Here is a 21,875-nt window from a genome sequence, read left to right on the forward strand (position 1 = left end):
AATTTTCAATCTGATGTATTGTACCTACTCCTGGGCAAGACAGGTAGATTTTGAAAAAAAACGTAACCACTCATAGTCTATGACGTCAATAATAAAAAGCGTGATGGAAGTCAAACATCAGTAGTACACGCGTTATGGTATAAACTTGTATTTCTATTAACCTTGCGATATATGTATCAAGGGGGGAGCTAGAGAGCCTATAGCCCTTCTCAAGTAAAGGAATTTTTGTTCATTTTTTTCAAGAAGATTTAACAGTTGAAAATTAATTTTAGATTAATTTATTTGTAAATAGCTGTTTTTTTTTTGAAATTTATTTCTGAAAAGTTTAATATTTTTAATTTTTTTCTAAAATAATTAATTTTTAAATTTTTTCCAAAAAAATTTGATTTAATTTTTTTTTTTAAAAGAGTAGATTAACAATTTTTTTTGAAAAATGCAATATTTCAAATTCAAATTTTGAATTTTTGTTTTTCGAAATTTTTTAAAATAAAAACTTAAATTTCTGTAATTTTTTTTCCCAAAAATTTAATTTATGAGTTTTTTTTTAAATGAAGTTATTTCAAAGAAGTATAATTTAAAAAAAAATTCCCTATAAATAAATTTTTTCATCTTTTTTTGTAAAAAAATTTAATTTTTGTGAAACGCTGTAAATTTGGAATTTTTTTTTGATTTAGATTTAATTTTTGAAAAAAATTAATATATAAAATTTAGTTTTCAATTTTTTTCAATAACTGTGGATTTTCTACAAAAATTTTATATCTCAAATTTAATTATAGAATTTTTTTTTTCAAATAACTTTATATTTCAAATTTAATCATAGAATTTTTTTTTCAAATAATTTTATATTTCAAATTTAATTATAGAATTTTTTTTTCAAAAAATTTATAGTATGACTTAAATTTTGAAATTTTTTTCTAAAAATTAAATTCAAGAATTTTATTTCAGATTTTTCTAAAGAAATATAATATTTCAAATTTTTTTCAAGATATTAATTTTTAATTTTTTTTTTCAAAAACAGTAATTTTTGGTTAAACGCTATCATTTTGAATTTTTTTTCGAAAAAAGATATTTTAATTTAATTTAAAAAAAAAAAATGAATACATGAAATTTATATCTAAAAATTTAATTTTTCGATTTTTTTCCTAAATAAATTATTTTTGTTAATAGCTGTGGACTTTTGAAATATATATAAAGTTATTTTTTGAAGTTACTTTCCAAAAAAGTTAATTGTTCAGAATATCTGAGGATTTTTGTTTCTAAAAAATTAAATATTGAAAAAAAAATCAAAAAATTTAATGGATTTTTTGATTTTTTGTTTTGTTTTGTCATATCTTTGTTCAACATATTAAATTGAATCTACAAGTATATAGCTATTATTGGCCTCATTAAATAAATATTTACTCTTTCAAGGTAACAAAAAAAGAAAAGAAAAAAGAACGATATGAGTGGCTTTTACAAGTAAATACTATCCATGAATAGAAATATCATCAACATATTAACGTAGCATGTAAAAAAGGGAAACAAACAATATCTCTCAATAATAATACTTATAAAAACTAAAAACACCAATTGAAGCGATGGTGCATCAGTGACGATTATTTAATTAATAAGTGTTATACGGGTGAGTATCGTTCTTAAAACTAGAATATTTCGTAAAAACTAAAATATTTTTTCTTGTTGAATAAAACTAGGTCATTTTTAGATTTTTTTTATGATAAAAAAATCCAAAAACCAAGCTCCCCCCCCCCACCTCCCTGCCCCCAGTAAATATAATCCTGTGGACGCCCTTGTGTATGTTCTGGTCATATGCTGCATAGTATGCTGTTTATTTCCTTTCTCTTCTAACTGCATCTTACTTAAATTGTAAGGGTTACCATTTTTTGGTTTGGTTTTCTTAAACGTACGGACAGAGCATATTATTAACAACTCTCTCTATTTATATATTACACCCTTCCCAGGTGAATTTATACCTCACACATAAAACTTTTAACAGTCCAACAATGTTAAACAGTCAATAGAAATCCCTTGGATTCCTCAATGTCTTTCATTCTCTTTGGTCACGACTAAAATAAAAAGTGACTGTTCTAATTATTTTTTTAATTTGACTAAGAGCGGGTCGATATTGACCTTCCAGGGTTTTCAAATTGGGCAAGATTCCAAGCAATATAATACTATTTCATATTTAAAAAAGAGTGTTTTTTTTTGCAATTTAATGCATTGACTACACCTTATTTTGTTCTGTGTTAGTTTCATCAATTTCAGTCCAAATATGTTATTAAATAGAAAACATTTAAAATTATTATTGGGATCACTGGTAAATAATTAGTACGGTTATTGTAGAGGCTTTAAACAAATATAGTCAAACCTGTATTACCCCATCAGGGAAGGGAAACTGAAAAAGTGACCGCTTAGTGCAGGTGACTTCTTAAATAAAGTTTCCCATATTGTAACTATTCTAAAATTGAACATTGGATATGACAGTTTAGAGCGGTGACAACCTTTAAGCAAGTGGTCATTAGCAGAACCAGGCGGTTTTTTTAATGAAAAGTGATTCTCCCTATCGATACGGAACCAACTGAAAAAAAAATGGTATAGTTATACAGTTGAGACTAAAGTGAAATTAAGTCTGCATCAAATCTATAAATGTTGCATTTATGGGATCAAATTATATCTCTTTATTTGTATATTAGTATAATATCTCAAAATCTCGAATAATAAAATGTATGGATAGGTCATAAGTTTTTTGGAGCTTGAGTATATGATTTTTATTAAAAAATTTGTCGCGACACATCACTGATAAAAAGGAGAGCGAACATAATATCTGAAAAAATGATATGGTGGAACAAATATACGCAATACAGAACCACTATCTTAAAAAATGTTATGCAGGTACAGATACAAAACCATACGAACTCTTGGTACGGAGGTACGGACGACTCAAAAAAATAAAAAAATGAGACGCTGCCCAGCTCTGGTAATTAGACCAGGTTTGAGTGTAACTACATTCCACAAATAATTAATGACTTAAAACCAAAACTTTTTCTGTAGAAAACCCAAGATATTGAATAGTTTTCACACAAAGCCGGCGTTTCATTTCACCTAAAACGATATTTTTGTAAAGTGGCTTCTAGAGTGAAAGAATCTGCAAATGTTGGTTACGTTTAATTAACTTGTACAATAATAAGATTACAATAGATTCCTCAACATGGACACGAAACTTTTTGAGTCTGAATAAAAGAAATATCGCATAGTTTTGAACTACATTATGCCCATCACAAAAACTCAGCCATGGAATCAAAACCATTTCATATATTTTATAAATAAGCAATTCAATGATGAAATAACTTTTTACTATTGAATCTATTTAACGCATAAACTTTTAAATACCCATCTATTCAATGCTCATTTTTAAATCACGATAAGATATTATCTTATTCATCCCCTTTTGATGGTGTCTTAACTAAGCACTTTTGTTAAACAAAATCTGTTAATTCATGCAATATAGTATTTGTATTTAAAATAAAATCTTTAGTCGAGTGATTCCTCTAAAAAATGTATTCCTGTCCAAGAAAAATATATTCTGATAAGATCTTTATTGTATCTCTAAACCTTTCCTCCAGAAGAGAAAGAAGAATGGTAGTGGTAGTTCGTCATTCTGCCCAGCTGAGGATAAATATCATTTTGCAATGAAGCCATCATTCTAGGATTCAGCCATCTTGAATGAGGCATAATGACCAAAGTTTATAAGAATAAAAAAAAACTTTAATTTATAACATTTAGTTGTTTTTTTCTATTTTAATACCATAACATGAAGTTTTTTTAGAATATTTAAAAAAAATCAAATTAGTTAAATAACCAATTTGTAAATTAAAACAAAAAAAATCTAGAACATAAATAAAAAACAGATAAATGTCCAATATATTTCTAACTTCATGAATATACTGGGTGTACTATAAACAAATCGATTATTTTTAATGGATTTAATTCTTTCCGTTATTATATCCACATTGCTTGTTGCATCTTTGACACTAAAATTACTGGAACAGAGTGAACAAAACCAAAATTGCGCGTCATTGGCTGTTACAATATCAGTACCATACAAACTAATCACAATTTCAGCCACCTGACAAGCGTTTTCACCTTTATTGAAGAGAAACTGTAAAATAAGGCGTATTTTCTCTTAGCTGGTATCCCACGCGAGATACACATTACTCAAGTCACTTATTGGACAAATCATGGATTTCTTGTTTTTTACGGGATACACTGAAAAGCCCAAGAATGTCACTCATAGTTTAGAACTTTCATTTAATTAAAAATTAATTTGGCCCTGATAGGGTCTTTCAATAAAATCCATCCATTACTCTTTCTTGCTTTGTGACAAATAATTTTTTTTCTTTAATTTCAATTTGTAGCGCACTCAAAAAATTATTCAGTATAATTTGATAGAAATTGACGAGTCAGTGAATACAAATTTAATCTAAACTCAAAAAAAAAAAATCATTTTAGCTTGTTTTTTTGTGGAACGATCTACAAATATATATATGGGGTCACTTTCTGTGCATTATACAATCGCTGACGCAAGTAAAAAAATTCTTTTTTTATATATATTTAATAATATGGATATGTCCACGGCTTAATAAGAAATAGTTTTAGTTCAACAGATCATCGATTAGAACACTAATAATAAGGACAAAGAGTGGAAAAATTGACAACTGAACAAAAAATACGAAAAAAAGTACAGTTTAAAAACCAAACAAGTTGAAATACTTAAAAAAAAAACCTTTGGTTTGATATCACTTCTTAATCTTGAAGAAATAAGTTATAGCTATATAGTTAATTAATTCGTTAAAAGAAGATGATAAAAGAGGAAAAATGATTAATGGAAGATGGTTGAATAACTCGTTTTGAGGTTTCCTTTGTCTGATCAAAACCACTACTTAAATAGAAGGTTGATAAGTTATGTAAATTGCAAATTCTATGTGTAAATAATCTCACTTTTCTTGTGTAAATGAGCTTGCTCTGAAAAGTGCTTAGATAATAGGATTATAATTTCAAATCCATTTGATTTTTCCAGCATATTTTTTTAATATTTGAAACATTTTTTATTAAAAGAGATTCACGTATTCTCAAATAAGTTGGCCTTAATCGATAGGTATTCTTCTGCTGAGTGGTAAAAGGTATTAATGAATAACTAAATCGTTGCTTAGAAAAGCAGGCCTTTTAAAAATTAAATTTTAGTAACTGTAACGTCCTGTTTCCATTGTCAATATTCTCAATTTAAAATGATGCCATACCCTCATTTTTAAACGAAGCGTGCAATATTTGTCTATATAATTATAGCGCTTCTAAATTAAAACAAATCTCTCAGAACAAGGATTTTTTTTATTGAATAAGATTTCCATAGTTGAAAAGTGACCTATGGATTTTTGGAAGAAAGCTTGTAAGATACAATAAAAACAACGATGTGACATATATGAGTATTTATCACAATGCAGAAATGGAGAGAAGTTTTTGCAACTCAGTATTCAGAATTGAACAAAACTAAAACATTCTTTGTTACAAATTATTTTAACTTCATTTAATATCTTAAATGATTGTATTTTAATATTAATGATGAACGAATAAGTGCTTGTACTCATAAGTCAATAATTGGAATAGAGATGCAATAAAGTAAAATTGAACTGCAACCTTAGACTCGTAAAAAGGACTTATGAACATATCTACCACAGCAATAGTAGTTCCTATGCATATATTTAATCCTGGATAAATAGGATTAATTGAATTTGGAATATTCTGGACTGCTTATTTGACGAACAACATGTATGTAGGTGCTAGTTTGGATTTAATGAAACCCCAAACTGATAAAATCCGGAATAAACTCGGGGTATTACAACTATATCTACTGAATATTGCCTGTTTCCCCAGCTGAATTTGTGAAACAGAAATAATATTTTAGATCGACTATTGTTCTTATAGTTGTAGGAGGTGGTGTGGGAAGACAAACCAACAATATTCGGGCAATTAATTTAACGTCAACATAAACGTGGGGTATATATATAAAACGTCATCATGTTTATAAATAAAAAGAGTATTTTATGAACAATAAAAAACGTCAAAGAATGTATTTTTTTCTTATAGATCTAAAAAAAATTTAATTTTGAAACGAATATTTTTAAATTTAAAAAAACACCCTAGTCCTAAATTTGTATTGAATAAATTATTAATATTCAAGTATACTTGAAGTTGTTCCCTAAGACTATGCCAAACTGCCAATAGAAACCCTTTGATTAATCTATATTTATATTTTTTCTAAAGGGTTAATCTTATCTAGTGTTACCCATTTTATTTTTTTCAATAGTAAAATTTGAACGAGAGGTTTTGTAAGGGCATTAGTTAATAAAATCATATAAAAATTTTCTCAGTACATTTTTGATTCAATATATGAGCCTTCAGTTCTAATAATTGCCTCAATACGAGGCCTAAAGACCTTGCTATGTCCAATCATTCTTGATGGAAACCTCTAGAGACTGGACAGTCCTGTGAGGAGTAGTGCGCACCCTCTTCTTCAGACGTGCCTAGATAGAGTAGCCCAAGGGGTTCGTGTCTAGAGAAGGGTGCCCACATGATGAGACCCCAAAAGTCTGGAAATGTGTCTCTCAGGAAGGCCTGGGTCTAAGCGGAGCAATGACACGGAGCTCCATCTGGAGTGAAAAAGAAGTTGTCAAGGTAGCATTTTCTTATCCAGAAGTTCAAACTAAGCATCTGCATTAAGCCTATCCTTCCTTTCCACAAAAAAAAAAAAAGAGGGAAGACTTCGCCTGTGCTCACTGTAGTAAGTGAGGTTATAGTTTATTAAGTGGTATTATTTAAATCTATTTTTCCAAGAAATGGTTGAGAGAGTCAATAATGATCCTAATCTGTTCAATGAACATTTTAAATGTCATAATTTTTATTTTACCTTGTAACTTTTGCTCCAAAAATATTAAAAAAAAAGGTATATAATCATTTGTTAAGATTAGCCCAGTATGAAATTATTATCCATTAATTTCAGAGTTGGGAATTGTGAACAGCACCTTAACGAGAGTTAATTCAAACCCAACTAATGATTGTTCTGAACATAATCACAATACATTGTAAATTTTGGTGTATGCAAGGGAACTCCGTATTTAGCATCTATGTTCTAGTTCGTTTATTGTAATCCACGAAGTTGGAAGACTCTTTTGCTATAATAAGGAGAATATGTGTGTCCTTTGAGGAGGGGGGTTGGCCTCAAGGGATCTTCTGATCTTATCTTTTCCTTTCCTTTTTTTTTCCTTGAGTCTTTAAATGTTGTTTTTCCCCCTTAGTTCTTCTTTTATTATTTTTTTTAATATAACAAGGATAATCTCGCAGGTGTAACTAAATGCCTTAACCGAAATTTTGAGAGGAACCAATTCCCACCTCAGCTATTACAGTTGTGCCATACTTTTTAAGTACATATGTTATGTACAACGTATATTAGACTGTCCCGTTTTCAAGGGATTTTTTACCCCTACATTTGTCTTTTTTTGAAGTGGTAAAGGTCATTTTAATTTTTTTTTAAATGGATTTTGTGGTTCAAATTGACCACTTTGGCAATAACAACATATCAAAATTTAAATCTAGTAAAAATGTGATAGGTGTTGAACAAAAAGGAGAAAAAACCTTGACAATCCTTGACAAGACAGGTAAACAGCTAGTAGTCATTTCCCCATTTTGATCCCAACATCCAAATATTTACAAATTAACTTCTACCACAGCAAAAATGCCCTGAAAAATTTGTCAAAGACAGTTCTTGATTGTTCCCATCAAAAAAATTATGGGGGGAGTGAATTATTCAGAAAAGGTGACAGTCTAACGTACATACAAAGCCAATAACAAAAACTCTCGTCTCACCATTAAATAACATTTTGTTTTTACATTTTTGATAAAAAAAATATAAAAAATAAATTATAATGCATAACTTTAAAACAGCTTTTGTACAAGGATCAAATTACAGTTTCTTTTAGACTGTACAGATACCTAACTATAAAGTATGTTCAAAAAAGGGTAAAATTTTACAGTGTACACACTAGATACGTCATTCTCGACTGAATGTTCAAGCAAGGCTACAATAAAAATTCAAAACAACTAATTATAAAATTAGGGTGAGGTGATAATTTATGAAAATAAGCAAATGAAATTTCAGCCCAACTTTTTGGATTCATTTTTTTCCCCTAGAGTTCTTAAAAGATGCTCTTACATCCGACAAGTTGGGCTAAAATTAAATTTGATTTTAATACCCCTCCCCCTTAATAAAATGGTTAATCAAGGACAGGGTCGGTTTCTGTGTGGGCAAAGTCTGGGGCAATGATTAACTTCAACATGATATAACTTTATTAAAATGAATACTAAATGTGTGTCTGAGTTCTCTTAAACATTAATGTAGTCGGCCTTAACGACATGATTACTTCCAGCCGGCGCCAGAAGGCCTGGCACACGCTGTGGATGTAGTTCTCTGTCATGGCGTACCACTTCTGGATGACAGTGGCTTTGAGGGCCTCGATGTTTGGATCAAGGCCTTCCCCTCGACATGCACCTAAAAGGTTTGTCGAGAGGGTTTGCATCAGGACTGTAGGGGGTCCAAAAGTGTCAAAAAAAAAAGAGTTCAAAAGACTCATTCAAACTCATATATAGGTTTATTTCATTGCTGGTGTCAAAAAGGGTCTATACATCCTTGCAAGGCTACTTCCATCCACTTTTTTCATAGATCTCTGTACAGTCTGGTGTGAAATCCTGAGATCTCATCTCTGCATGGAGAGGATTGGCCTGGGTTGTTTTCTTTAACTTCTCCGGGTCCAGTTTGACGTTCCGGACTTGTTGACAGCGTAAACAGTGGTCCTGAAGACGCCCAACTGCTTGGAGTGTGCGAATTGAAATTCGTCAATTACGTTCAAGTGTCATTTTCTCGACTTGTATGTAAGCTAGAGAGCTCGACATCATTTATTTTTTATAACTATTTTTGTATGTTTTAATATTTTGGGATATAAATTAATCTCAAGCAGTCAACCTTCATTAATTATTGAATTAGTAAGTGGTCAGATTTCAATGGAACACTTAGTATATATTAAATACGACTGTCTGTGGGGGTGTCCGGGAATCACTTTTTTAAAGGAGATGATAAGGTTTAGAGAAGAAAAAGTTGAAGAGAGAAAAAAACTAAGGATTTTTGAGAATAATATGAAAGAGACTAAAATTATTACAGTCTTTTAAGAGCAAACGGCAATTCAACTTTGATATATTTTCTTCTTTAAACATTATAGAATCATTAAAAGAAGTCTTTAACGTATTTTCTTCTTTAAATATTATAATATCATTAAAAAAAGTATGCAAAGATGAATGAAAACATACAGCTAGAATAATTCTTAAAACTTGACAATTTTGTTTCATATGAAGAGTTAAAAATTCTTCTTTTAGAACTCTTGTCATTTTATACTCAGTTATTGTTAATATTATCAATTTAATGAATATAATAATTAAAATGTAATCTTAAATAACAATTATCAGTTGGCTAAAAAAAACAGAAGGCCGTATATTTAAAAAAAATCATTTTCTATTTCGAGGCTGAAAATAAATAATAAAGCTAGTTATAAATAACGGAAATAATTTGCCGAATAGGTTGTGTGAGTTTTATAATGTATATGTTGCGCAATTTGTAGTGTTTTCTTTATAATTTAATATAACATTGGTAACACGGTTGTTTTTGTCAATTATATAAAAATGACTAGAGAAAAGTTGTAAATTTACAAACTATTTTTGAAACCCGTTTCTAATTGCATACACATATATACATTGATGTTCTATATATAACTAGTATTTTGAGGATTTAGCAGTCTGATGATCGTCATTAAGGATGTTTTTATTTATGACCTTGAATGAATTTGAATAATAACTAAGGCTGTGTAACAATGAATAAAAAAATATTTGGAAAAATCACTTAAAATAAATAAAATCAAATTTATTCTAATTATTTCTTTGATTTTTTTTTTAAAATTCATTTTTAAGGATAATAACAAATTGTTCGTTTTTTTTTCACATAGATTAAAATATTAAATATAGACATAAATTGATATAAATCTGTATAGAAAACTATTTAAAATAAATAAATAGATATGAGTAATTTAACAAAGACCATTATAATAATACTTTTTTTTTAAATTCTTTTGAGTGTATTTTGTGTGCAGACTGTAGGTGGGAGTGCTTCTTGTCCAAATAGCCGTACATGCCAAGTTCATGAGTCCATAAGTTTTACCAAATTTCACATCTTTCCTTTGGATTCATTTTGGAGTAGGGAGAGCAAAGGAATACATTTGCAAATTCCTTAAAATTAGAAAGAGGCCCTAGAACACGAAACTTCCCTGGAGAATGATGATCCTCCATGAGTTGGAAATGATCTGTTTCCTTTGTGGAAGAGGAGCACCAAACCTGTGAAAAGGCAACAAAGAATAATTGCCGACTATTCAATTTGATACCCGGGAGTCGAACTTCAGGGATCGTATTTTCCTCAAGCCATTTGGTATAAGCTCGATAGGAAGCCTTGAGACCTCCATTGTCTGCAATGTTCTCGCCAACAGTGATGTTTCCATCTACAGACTCATTATGGAGTGTGTAATGGGAATACTGTTGTGTCATGCACGTCAATTTATTTTTAAAGTTTAATGTGGTGGAGTTCAGCCACCAGTCCACCATGTTTCCATTTTTATCATACTTGCGACCCTCATCATCGAAGGCATGCGATAACTCATGTCCCATGACCACACCCATGGCTCCAAAGTTTAAGCTTTTGGGGTAATCTACAGCAAAGAAGGGATTTTGGAGTAGGCCTGAGGGAAAGACAATTTGGTTCTTAACAGGGGTATAGTAGGCATTAACAGTTGGAGGTGTCATGCTCCATTGAGTCAAGTTCACTTTCTTGAAAAGTTTTTTGAGGCTCTCAACAAAGACGAACTGGGAATGTGCGAGAGTGTTTCTAAAGTAGTCAGACTCTGATACGTTTAAGCCCTTGTATTTCTTGTTCAAATCATTTTTATTCAATATATAGTCGGGGTAACCAATCATATCTGTGATGGAATGTGCCTTATCAACAGCTCGAGCCTTAGTCGTTGCATCCATCCACGCAGCCTCATTCAGATTAGCAATGAAGGCCCTTTTGATTCGATTAATCATTCCCTCAGCTACAGTTTTTGACTGTCCTTGGAATACTTTGCGGACAAACATTGCACCAAGTGCGTATCCAATAACTGCATCTGTATCAGTAATGCAGGATCTCCATCGCTCTTCATGACCCTCTTTTCCAAACATGGCCTTTTGTAGAATGAGGTCTGTATCACGATATGATTTACTCAAAGTGTTTTTCATGTCACGAATGGCTTGCCAAATCATATAATTATTTAAAGTCATTTTACCATTATCAGTGGCCTTGTGTTCATTGATTAGATCTGTGAGAGCCTTAAAATATTTGGGAGCATTGACAACAACAGCTTCATCTTCAGGAATAGTTTTATTGATTTGAGAAAAGGCTTCATTCACATAAATTGACCAGTTCATGAAATTATAATTCACATTCAGTTGTCCCAATGTCATCCTATTGTATAAATTATTTTCCTGTTTTCTCTGTGAAGTTGAGATTGTGATGTTGGCTATCCTTTTCTCAAAGTTTGTGATATCCAAAACTACACGAGTACATATGGGAGAGAAGGTAAAGTTAGAAAAAATATTTGAGAATGGCAACAAAACAAAACAAATTTTAATGTCAAGAAAACTCACCGGTTTGTTTGATATTGTCTTCACCCTCCTTTGTTATAGGATCATTGGGATACTCTTCTTGCAATAACAACCTAAATAGTCGAGTCATCATAATTTCCAGAGCTTTAATTACTCTTTTATTTCCCTCAGTGTCCTTGACGTAAAAATCCTGAGTTGGTAAACTTAGTCCTCCTTGATCTAATTGAATAACGTGTTGGGAGGAATTACTCTCATCTTCGACAATACTCCAAGAAAAGAAACCGCCAAAGTGATATTTGTTTTGAAGCAAGTACATTTTCCTTTGGAAGTCAAAATTTGATATATTATAAGACGGATCCATGACGATCCACCCTTCCATATCGTTATTAATTATTTTCCTCAACGGCTCTCCTTTCACTTCTTCGATTTTTCCTCCTTCATCAAAGCAGGAATAAAAGTACCTCCGGGCTTTTTCCTCCGCTCCAGAGATCTGAGTATTGTTTTTTTCGAATAAAATATTCTTCAAAACCAGTTGATTTGCTTCATGCAGCTTTTCAAAGGGACTCCAACTACTTTTACCGTCCGGAATTGGGTTTGATAGTTCCCATTTCCCACATGCAAACTTATAAAAATCCTCACAGGGATCCACATCTTGATCCATCGATGATAAAATACTTGCTGAAATTTGAATACAATCTGGTGTAAGACAAACAGACTTGTTTGATCTGGAGCATTTTGTTGTTAGGAAATATATGACTACAAGTATTACAAGAGTACACACCCCTCCCACAAAGACCTTGTTCCCCATTTTGGTTTTTTTAAAGCAAAGGGTTACACCGCAGCAGTTACATGATGGAGGAGTTGATACAACAATGGATGGATGATTAGAGTCTATGAATTGAAATTCTTCTTGAACGTTGGAGTCGGAACGAACAGAGACAGCATCTCCCTCAGTAGCATCATCGGAAGAGGGAACAGCTTCGTTGGTTTGCCGTTGATAATGAGCTCGCACAAAAGTCATTCCGATTTGTGATGAAATACGATAATGCTCTCTCTCTCTATGGTCCCATATTGATCTGAAAAGGGGAAGCCTCCTCTACTACTGATATGTTGAATACTTCTAGCCAGAGCTGGAATAGAAAGCAAACAACTTGTTATTTTTATTATTATCAGTCATCATTTGGAAGTAAAAGGAGGAGGAAGAAGATTATAAATTATAGTACTGTTGTGTTCTTGTATGTTGGTGTGGCTTTCCCCTTCAATCCTTCTCTCCCACGCTCTTACTCTTCACTCACTCAGTTTAACTCTTGTTCTTGTATTCTTTAGTATGTATTACATATTATTAAAAAAATATATTTCCATTAAACCTATAATATTTTGATTAAAATAAGCCTCATTTTTTAATAAAACGCCTATCATCACAATTCTAATAATTCCACGGAACAAATAGAATGAGTCTCAACAAAACCTATATTTTATATGGAATAGGTCTTCTATCAGTACTTAGGTACTCGTATACGGTATAATCCAAGAAATACTCTATATATATTATTATAGGGAAGTTGGAACGCACATTCTTTTCTTTTTCCTTCCTGTTTTTGAACAACATTAGGCTATTTTTCTATTAGAATTCTAGTAGAATAGTTATAAAATGAAAGAGAGAATTGAATTAAAACAACCATGTAATGAATGTCCTGTTGAATTTAAATGAATTTATTAATTTATTATTATTATGATCAACCAAGTAGTTATATTAATTCCTTGCAAGATTTATTATACGATTATTTTAATTTAACTTCCTCTTTCATTTCATAACTATTCTACTCTCTATATTTAAAAAAAATAGCCCTAAGTTAGTCAAAAAAGGAAGGGGAGAAAATGAGTGCGCGTGCATTGTATAGAGCTTTTTTTGTGTGTAATACAAAGATCTTTTGGATTATTATTCTGCGCAAAATAATATAATTAAAAGCCTCCTTCATCACTTGACCTTCAATCCTGATAGCAGATTAAAAGGTTGAGTCTAGCACGTTTGCAGTAGTAAATCCGCAGACACTGTATACATTCCAACTTGACCCTGTAAAAGGAAGCAACATGTCCTTGTTGTTTTTATGTTTCTATTGGATTTTATTTTTATTTTCTAAAAATGAATGCTATTTATTCATCGAGTTGGCTGCGCCTTCCTTTTTCCAAAACTCCAAGTCGTTAGTTGACTACTACATACAAGCAGGAATGACTTATATATTCTATGTACAAGCTACAACATTGTAAATAATACATTTTGCTTCGTCTTCGAATCAAAATGCGTCTTAGGCCAAATCTAGAAAACTAGTTTCGTTTTCTTTTTTTAGTTTTTTTTAACGTATAAAAATACATAGTTATATCTAAGTGGGATTTTTTTTTTGCTCTAAAATATCTGTCATCATCAATGAATTAATTAATTAAATAAATATATTTATACGTGGAAAATGCTTCAAAATCAAAAAAGGACTCATATGAAAGTACAAACAAATGTATGTTTATTTTTGAAGATATATCATTATGGTGATAACTGATAAGTGATAACCACAACAGGTCATAACAATATACTCGTTAATTTCTCTTCTTCTTTTCTTTTCTGTTCACGTGATTTGTGATAGTAATATAGATAACAAGATGTGTACGTAGTATAGTACAATTGTTGGTATTTCTATTGCTTCATTAATCTCTTGCCCATCGAGCGTTGAGACCACGTGGGTCAGCATCAATTGTCGAAAAACAGGAGGCATTCCCTGCTAACGTAGATCACTTGCAAAATTTTGTCAGTGGGGGACTTTGCAATAACAATATTATTCCGCCATGTCATGTCGTTACCTTTTTTTATCTCGGAACCTTTCCTTCTACAAACAGAGGGGGAATCAGTTGGTGGCACTTCCATGAGCCGTACAGCATAATGGTTATGACCTCTCCACTTTTTGAGAATGTAAAACTATCATGTTGGAGCACCCCTCCCTCACACCCTACCCTTTCATAAACGGTGGAAGGAGCCTCTGGTATTATTTCTTCGCAGCCTTGGGAACTATTATTATTCAATAATAATTGTTGGAAATTATTGTTCACATCAGCTTAGCAAGAGCTAATTTAAAAATTGATCAATCAACATTCAGAGCAACAAAGATTAGGGAACAAGTAGAAATTTAAAAAAATATCGACAGCAAAATACAGTGTAAGGTAATGTTAATTGCCATATTCTAAAGATTCAAAAATTTACCAGCAAAATTGCTGTCTCTCAAGTTCCCATACACATTTTTTTTTTTTTTTTTTTTTTTTTTTTTGACATTACATCATTTCTACATACATATAGAAATCTAGAATCCCTCTTAGTCAACATATATAAATAATTATCCATCAGACTTTGCAAAAAATGATGCTTCCGTGCATCCATTGACAGGATGAACTATGTATAGTGTTGTATTTTTACCATGATTAATATAAGATAAAAAGGGTTGTCCAAGATTGCATAAGGTCTCCAATACATAATAAATATTATTCAACTTATTCAGAATTTAATCACAAAAAAACAAATCCATTTTCAAAGTTATAATAGGATTGCATTTTTTTTTTTTTTTTTTTAATTAATGTGTCTTTCAATTTGATGGGGTGGGAGTAATAATATAAGAACACTGATGTGGTCATCCTTGAGAACAATTCCAAGTCGTACTATTTAAGAAAAAAATTAGTTTATCCATCTCTCTTTATTATTGCGTAATCTCACGACGTCATTACCTTTATTGTATCTCAAACCAAAAAAACAAACAAAAAGAAAAAAAACCCCAAAATCAGTTGATAGTCGGATAATTCTGAGCCAATTCTTCTCAACGATGAAATTATTATTCAATCATTGTTGGGAACAGTACATAGCTTAACGAGAGCTAATTCAAACAATCAGCGTTCAGAGTACTGATATGTAGAAAAGGAGTAGAAACATCAACAGTTGACAACAAAATACAGAGTATTTTTTTGTGTTAGTGGGGTATAGTGTTCCTGTGGTCCAGTCCGGTCTTAAAACCGATCCTTAAATCTGTCTGTCCTTCAGACATTCAGTATTAGAATTGACTTTTAAAATAAAGTCAAGTTGAGTGACGTTATCAAGAATTGAACTTAGTAAGGTTTATGACTGAACTGGAGCGAGACTGAGCTGTACAGCTAGGAGTGCAGTCCTTAATAATGAGCGACACAACACTATTTGAGGTAACGTCATGTCACCAAACACAAAAATTACTCCTGTATTTTGTTGATTTTAAAGTTTATTTTCCGCTTATCAGAGTTGTTCTGAACGCGTTTGGTTGAACAATTAGAATTATATCTTGTTAAGTTGTTTGAATATTAATCATAATCCCTTAGTTAAGTTGGGGGGGGTGAATTGGCTAACTCCTATCAACTGATTTTGAGCCTTTTTCAGTTTCTTTTTGGAGAGAAGGTTGACAGATACAATATGAATTAAGATTATAAAGTACTCTAAAAATATATTTAGGAAATGAGATCCAAATATTTTTATTACTTTTATAATAACATACATAGAATGTCATATTTAAAATCGCGAGTTGTTTGTAGATGAGTTCCTTTACAAGAATGATTTCTTTTAATTACTTATAATATGTATATTTACTACTCTCATAAGGGTCCGTATAATTAGTTGTAAAGGAACGAATGTCTAAAAAACATGGTGTGTATGTATGTATATTATATTGCCTCCAATGGAGTGCTGTTAATAATAAGTAATAACATAATCAAATACAAACAAAATAAGGATAGAAAGAGAAGAATTAAAACGTCGAATACTTTGTTCAACTAAAGTAGATAAATAATATACATATATATAAAATAAAGCAATAATACATTGATATAAGTATTCAAGTATGTGGTGAATGAGTCCGGGCGAGCCATAAGGTCGTTGTTGCACTACTACTATTAGTATTAGTATTATAGGAAATTTTGTAAGTAGTAGTATGTATTTAAAAAAAAAAAAATGTGAACAGACTGAGAAATACTAAATGTAGATATTTGACGTACTTGACATCATCAGTCTTGGCTTGAGTTGCGTATTCGTTTGATGTTGAACAAAAAAAATAAAACAGGGAATTGAAACTGTTCTTACTCTTGAAATATGGCCGTAGTGCGTCACAAGGAGGCCATACACAGTGGTCATTTCATGATTTCTGAATTTGAAACTGAGGACACTGAGGCTGCCATCGATCAGGCGAAAAAAGTGGATAAAAAGTACAATATCGTGGATATTAGCTTGAAACAGCTCTTTCAGCGCATGTCCATTGCTTATAGACACAAGTTAACCTCTCCGAAATGGAATCATTTCAAGGGGCTAAAACTAAGATGGAAGGATAAAATCCGTCTCAATAATGTGATATGGCGCTGTTGGCACATGCAGTTTATCAAAGGGAAAAATAAGCTACTATGTGCATTTGCTAATCCCTTGGAAATCGATCATGATCATAATATGATGGAGAGTGGAGCTCTTCTTGAAGGTATGTGGCAAGAGACATTTTAAGTTGTTTGTATCGTGCTCATTATTAGTAATTAATTATTCGTAGGTAAATACTGGAAAAGAAAAGCACGAACAATAACAAGCGAATATCAACGCTGGAGATTATTTCACAGACATCATAGTCAATTTGAACTAGAAAATGATGAGGATTGTCAGAATTATCATAACTCAAATAATGCTGAGGGATCCAACTATTGTGATGACATTGAAATTGATCCTACATTGATTGATTCAGATCTTTTCGTAGATGATTTGTTTAATACATTAGAAAACGCAAATCATTCCTTTGCAGTTCCATTTCCAAACCCAAGAGACATGTACAAAAGGTCCGAATCCCAGTAGTTTCTGTATAGAATGTACTCTATTCTTCCTTCATTTTTTTTTTCTCCTCTTGCAGTACGACCAATGCTGATTTCATTCAACCTGGACTAATTCAACTCCAACCCAATTTGGAAGAGATCAATATCGGTGACCTGGAATGGCTCAACCCCACAACCCCACCTCCAAATCATTACCCTACAAATTTAACTGCGAATCAAAGCTACTCTTCTCATACTTCCTCAAAGGGAGCTTTCAAAAAAGAAATACACTGTGAGCCACCAATGTATTCTGTTGATACTCCTAAAGCACATCAACCCCCTCTTCCTAGTGAATTTCAACACAGTGTTCCCCTTTCTATGTCATTTCCTCATCACCAATCACATTTTCAACCATCCAACATACATAATATTAATAATGATCAGACATTTCATTCTAACTATAATGATATGAACACAGTATCAATACCCTCTCAAAAGGATCTCATGAAAAAAAGTCCTAAACAACGGTTCTTGTATCGTGATCATAGTGTAAGAACAGAGGACTGTTCATGTAGGCCCACTCCATATCCTCATTCTAGAACAAGAAGTTGGAGCACTAGTCAAATTAATTTTACTTCCAGTAGTAGTGGGGAATTTAATACGGAGACAAATAGTGAATTGATCGCCTTACTAAAAAATAAATCCACGGAAAGACATCATCTTCCATTGTTGTTAAAGATCCCACCTCCGCCTCCTCATGCAGCACCTCAGCCTGCAGAAGATTTTGAACAACTTTCTGACAAGAGATCACTTGAAAATAGTCATCGACGACTGAGCACTCAGGTTGAAACGGAAATCAAACGTAGAGGAACGGTAAAAAATGGCTTTGATGTCTTACGAAGTCTGATCCCTTCTCTCAATGGAAATTCTAATCTTAAAATTAGTAAAGCAGCTCTTCTGAATAAAGGAGGAGAGTATCTACAAAAATTAAAGCAAGATCGCGGTCTATTAGAGACGGAAATTCAAGGTCTTCGATCAAAAATTCAGTTGCTCAATTCTGACATAGCTGGCTTTCAAAGTGAACTGCCCTCTGTGCAGTCAACTGGCCCTGACTGCATTGGTCAGATGAATGCATTTTTCAGTGCTCATGTAAAAAACTGTTCTCAAAGGAATTGGAAATACTGGATATTTTCGCTTCTTATGCGGCCTTTATTAGAGTCATTTGAAACCTCCGTAGGTACAGGTACATTTGAGGATCTTTGTCGCACCTCACTTTCATGGCTAGATCAACATTGCTCAATGAGATTTCTTCGCTCTTCTTGTTTAAAATCACTAACGTATCTTTCAACAAGTACAGATATTCTAAATCACCCGGATCGACTACCACAAACTTCATTATTAGCTGCTATGGATTTGAATCATTTGAAAAATGAACTTGAGAATAATAGTCGAAGCAGCAATAATAATAACAACACTGTAAAAAATGAATTACAATCTAGTTGATTTTTACCCTCTCAGGAGTCAGCACCCACAGCATTCGTCTTGCATCATCTATTCTTTCCCCTTGAAAAAACATAAATTTGCATAAGTTGGAAACTTTTGTATTACATAAAACAGTGTATTTCCTTACATTTTGAACTTACGAACTAAATTATTAATTAATTATCAATGCAAGAAGTAAACTAACTTGTCTCACCATCAGTCATCGCGTTCCTTGCCCAATAATAAATTTGCTGTCACACTCGAAAATTCGATCGCACATGAGTTTAACATTATAGTCAATACCCTTTGTTTATATACATAGATATTATAACATCTCTCTTTAGTAAAGTTTAGAAAAGTAATAACTATTTTATCAATTATAATAATTATGAATTTATATTTTTATATCATTCCTAGCATAAAATACATTCTGTTCTTTCAAAAATACAAACCCATGTTTATTTCCTTACAAACTTAATTCATTAACACTTTTTTCAGTATACAATACATGCCACCGTGATGATATAATAAAAGTTAATTTTTTGGCCACTCTTATAATTTGTAAATTAATTGTAGAGAGGCTTATTTTTTTATGATGGAGAGGAGTGTGTACAATAAAGGGACTTTCCTAGAGTTTGGACCAGGATTCATACGAAAGGAGGATTCAAGTTGTGAACGGCTTAAGTCAACAGAGGGATGCCCCGACTCTTCTGACAGAACTCTGGACGTGTGCAAATATCCGTTCCATGAGCAATATTCTTTAATGAGCTCATTAATTAGAAAATTATCTTCGGATTCTTCTTTTACCTCTTTTTCTGGTTCTTCATTTAGAGATTTTAGAATCTCTAGGCGTAGTCGAGACTTTATATCAGACAAAACACCTCTTTCGTCTAAACTTTGTCGAATAGAGTCTCTGAGCTCTTCCTCAGATGCCATCGATCAGCTCAAGGTGAATCTAAAATAATTAAAATCCTATTTTTTACCTTTAAATTTAATTAGAATCTTCTTTTTACTGACGTCATTCCCTTACTATGAATGATATAGATAGATGGTCTGTTATTAAGTAATCATAATTCATAAACATCACTTGAGATTTGTAGCATGATGAGAGATGACACAAGGAAGAATGAACTTCATTGCGCGGCAAACAAGATTGTTAGCACCTGAAAATTGTAAAAGAACCACGTATATTTCCATTAATATAAATGTAGATTTTGTTTGACGTCAAAGAAAAATAAATCATGTGACGTAAAAAAGTACTCGATTACATACTTCACTACTCCTAATTCTTTTCTTTTGTATATGAATTAATTACCTACCAGGAATATTGGAATTCACTTACTTTGAGCAATGACAGAGATCATCCATAGATACTGAATTTGACCAATAGCTGAGTTACTCATGTTGTATTTTAAATAATATTGATTCCTCGTTTCTTCATTATTTACTAATTAGAAGTGCTCCAGTACAAAGTACTATTTTTTATTTCCATATTTATTCTCAGCTGTTTCTTATTGCGCAGTTATTTATTATTGTTTATTTCCTGAACTCAAATGAATTAGGGGAGACAGTATAAGTTATCACACTTTTATATTTTATATCATAATAGACATAGTTATGGCCTTAATGGATCGGTGTTCAATGAACTGAAATGATAGTTTTATGTCTTATTTAAAAATAATACGTTATAATTTTTTATGCATCTCAATCATGGACTATTATTTTTAAATTTCATATTTTCTACTCTAAATGTGGTAGTTAATATTGAATGTCTATTAACTGTGATTTGTTTGACTTTGGAGTTAATTATTTATGTTAAAATTGTTTGTTCATTAGGATTTATCTATTTACAGACTAATATTTTTTTCCTTTTTTTTCATCATTTGAAGATTTGGAAAAATTATTCCAATTTATAGAAGTCAATCGTAATGTAATATCAATTTGAAGGTTTTAGGACACTTAACCGAAAGCTGCCTTCCCAAAACGGACCCTACTGAAAATAATAATAAATATATTTGATGATGGTTCATGCTGCAATACTATTTAATCATTCATATTACTCCAATTTAAAAAAATAAATGTTCAATTATTTGCCACGAATGACAATAATTAAGTGTTCATTAATTAATAATTGATTTATTTCATTATATGAGGATGCTCCAACATTTGGTTCGAACCACTATTAGAACCGTTCTAACAAAAATTATGAGATTTTTGACTCAATTTGGACTCGAATCCATATTTTGTAGACTTGCAATTCTACTTGATCTAACAATAAGTATCAAATACTCGAGACTTGACTTGGGTTCAAATTATAACAGTAGACTTAGATTCCAAAAGTTAAGACATAATTATAATTTAAAAGCTAACACTACAAACTTTATTGAGTTTCAGACGATTATTTAATAAATTTTCTCAGAATCCTTTCAATTTTTTCGAAGAGATACATATAAACAAAGTACTTTTCATAGTATCTTATCAATTGGAATTATAAATACGGATATATATATTTTCAACGGGAAAATTATCTCACTCTTATTTCAATTTTGTTGTGGACATAAAGTATTATTCAATATATCTATTATAAGGAGAAAAATTCAAGTCATAGTTTTTACACTTGGACTCAAATTAATGCTATATATACATATTAGAATGATCAATCGTTCTCTTTGTAAATCCCTAATTATTATCATCTCGTCCTCATATTTCTTTCAAGTCTATAATTATCCCATAGTTCTAAGCCTTTGCTTGAGTTTAGCCGTAGAATTATATTG

The 21,875-nt window shown here is 31.3% G+C and overlaps 2 protein-coding genes and 1 long non-coding RNA gene across 4 annotated transcripts; 1 reads left to right on the forward strand and 2 right to left on the reverse strand.

Annotated features, from left to right (window-relative positions):
- Positions 1-9,898: 9,898 nt before the first annotated feature.
- Positions 9,899-13,191, reverse strand: LOC121118048 (endothelin-converting enzyme homolog). 2 transcript variants are annotated; one of them, XM_040712587.2, is made up of 3 exons: positions 13,005-13,191; positions 11,824-12,911; positions 9,899-11,729 (listed from the first exon to the last, which is right to left on the reverse strand). In XM_040712587.2, exons 2-3 carry the CDS (start codon positions 12,800-12,802, stop codon positions 10,306-10,308), a joined length of 2,403 nt encoding a protein of 800 aa, XP_040568521.1. In that variant the 5' UTR covers positions 12,803-12,911; positions 13,005-13,191; the 3' UTR covers positions 9,899-10,305. The 2 variants fall into 2 exon arrangements, with proteins under 2 accessions (XP_040568521.1, XP_071744756.1); XM_071888655.1 differs by having other exon boundaries at positions 11,824-12,931; positions 13,005-13,070.
- Positions 13,192-15,371: 2,180 nt separating this feature from the next.
- Mondo (MLX interacting protein mondo) lies at positions 15,372-19,552 on the forward strand. Its single transcript, XM_040711906.2, has 3 exons — positions 15,372-17,300; positions 17,367-17,646; positions 17,718-19,552. The coding sequence occupies exons 1-3, from the start codon at positions 16,925-16,927 to the stop codon at positions 19,120-19,122; spliced, it is 2,061 nt and encodes a 686-aa protein (XP_040567840.1). The 5' UTR covers positions 15,372-16,924; the 3' UTR covers positions 19,123-19,552.
- On the reverse strand, positions 19,479-20,607 carry LOC121117464 (uncharacterized). The gene is made up of 3 exons (XR_011780222.1): positions 20,444-20,607; positions 20,119-20,264; positions 19,479-20,056 (listed from the first exon to the last, which is right to left on the reverse strand). It is a non-coding gene; the product is annotated as an uncharacterized lncRNA (long non-coding RNA).
- Between the last annotated feature and the right edge of the window lie 1,268 nt (positions 20,608-21,875).

The sequence above is a fragment of the Lepeophtheirus salmonis genome, chromosome 5 (genome assembly GCF_016086655.4).
Source record: "Lepeophtheirus salmonis chromosome 5, UVic_Lsal_1.4, whole genome shotgun sequence".
NCBI lineage: Eukaryota > Metazoa > Arthropoda > Copepoda > Siphonostomatoida > Caligidae > Lepeophtheirus > Lepeophtheirus salmonis.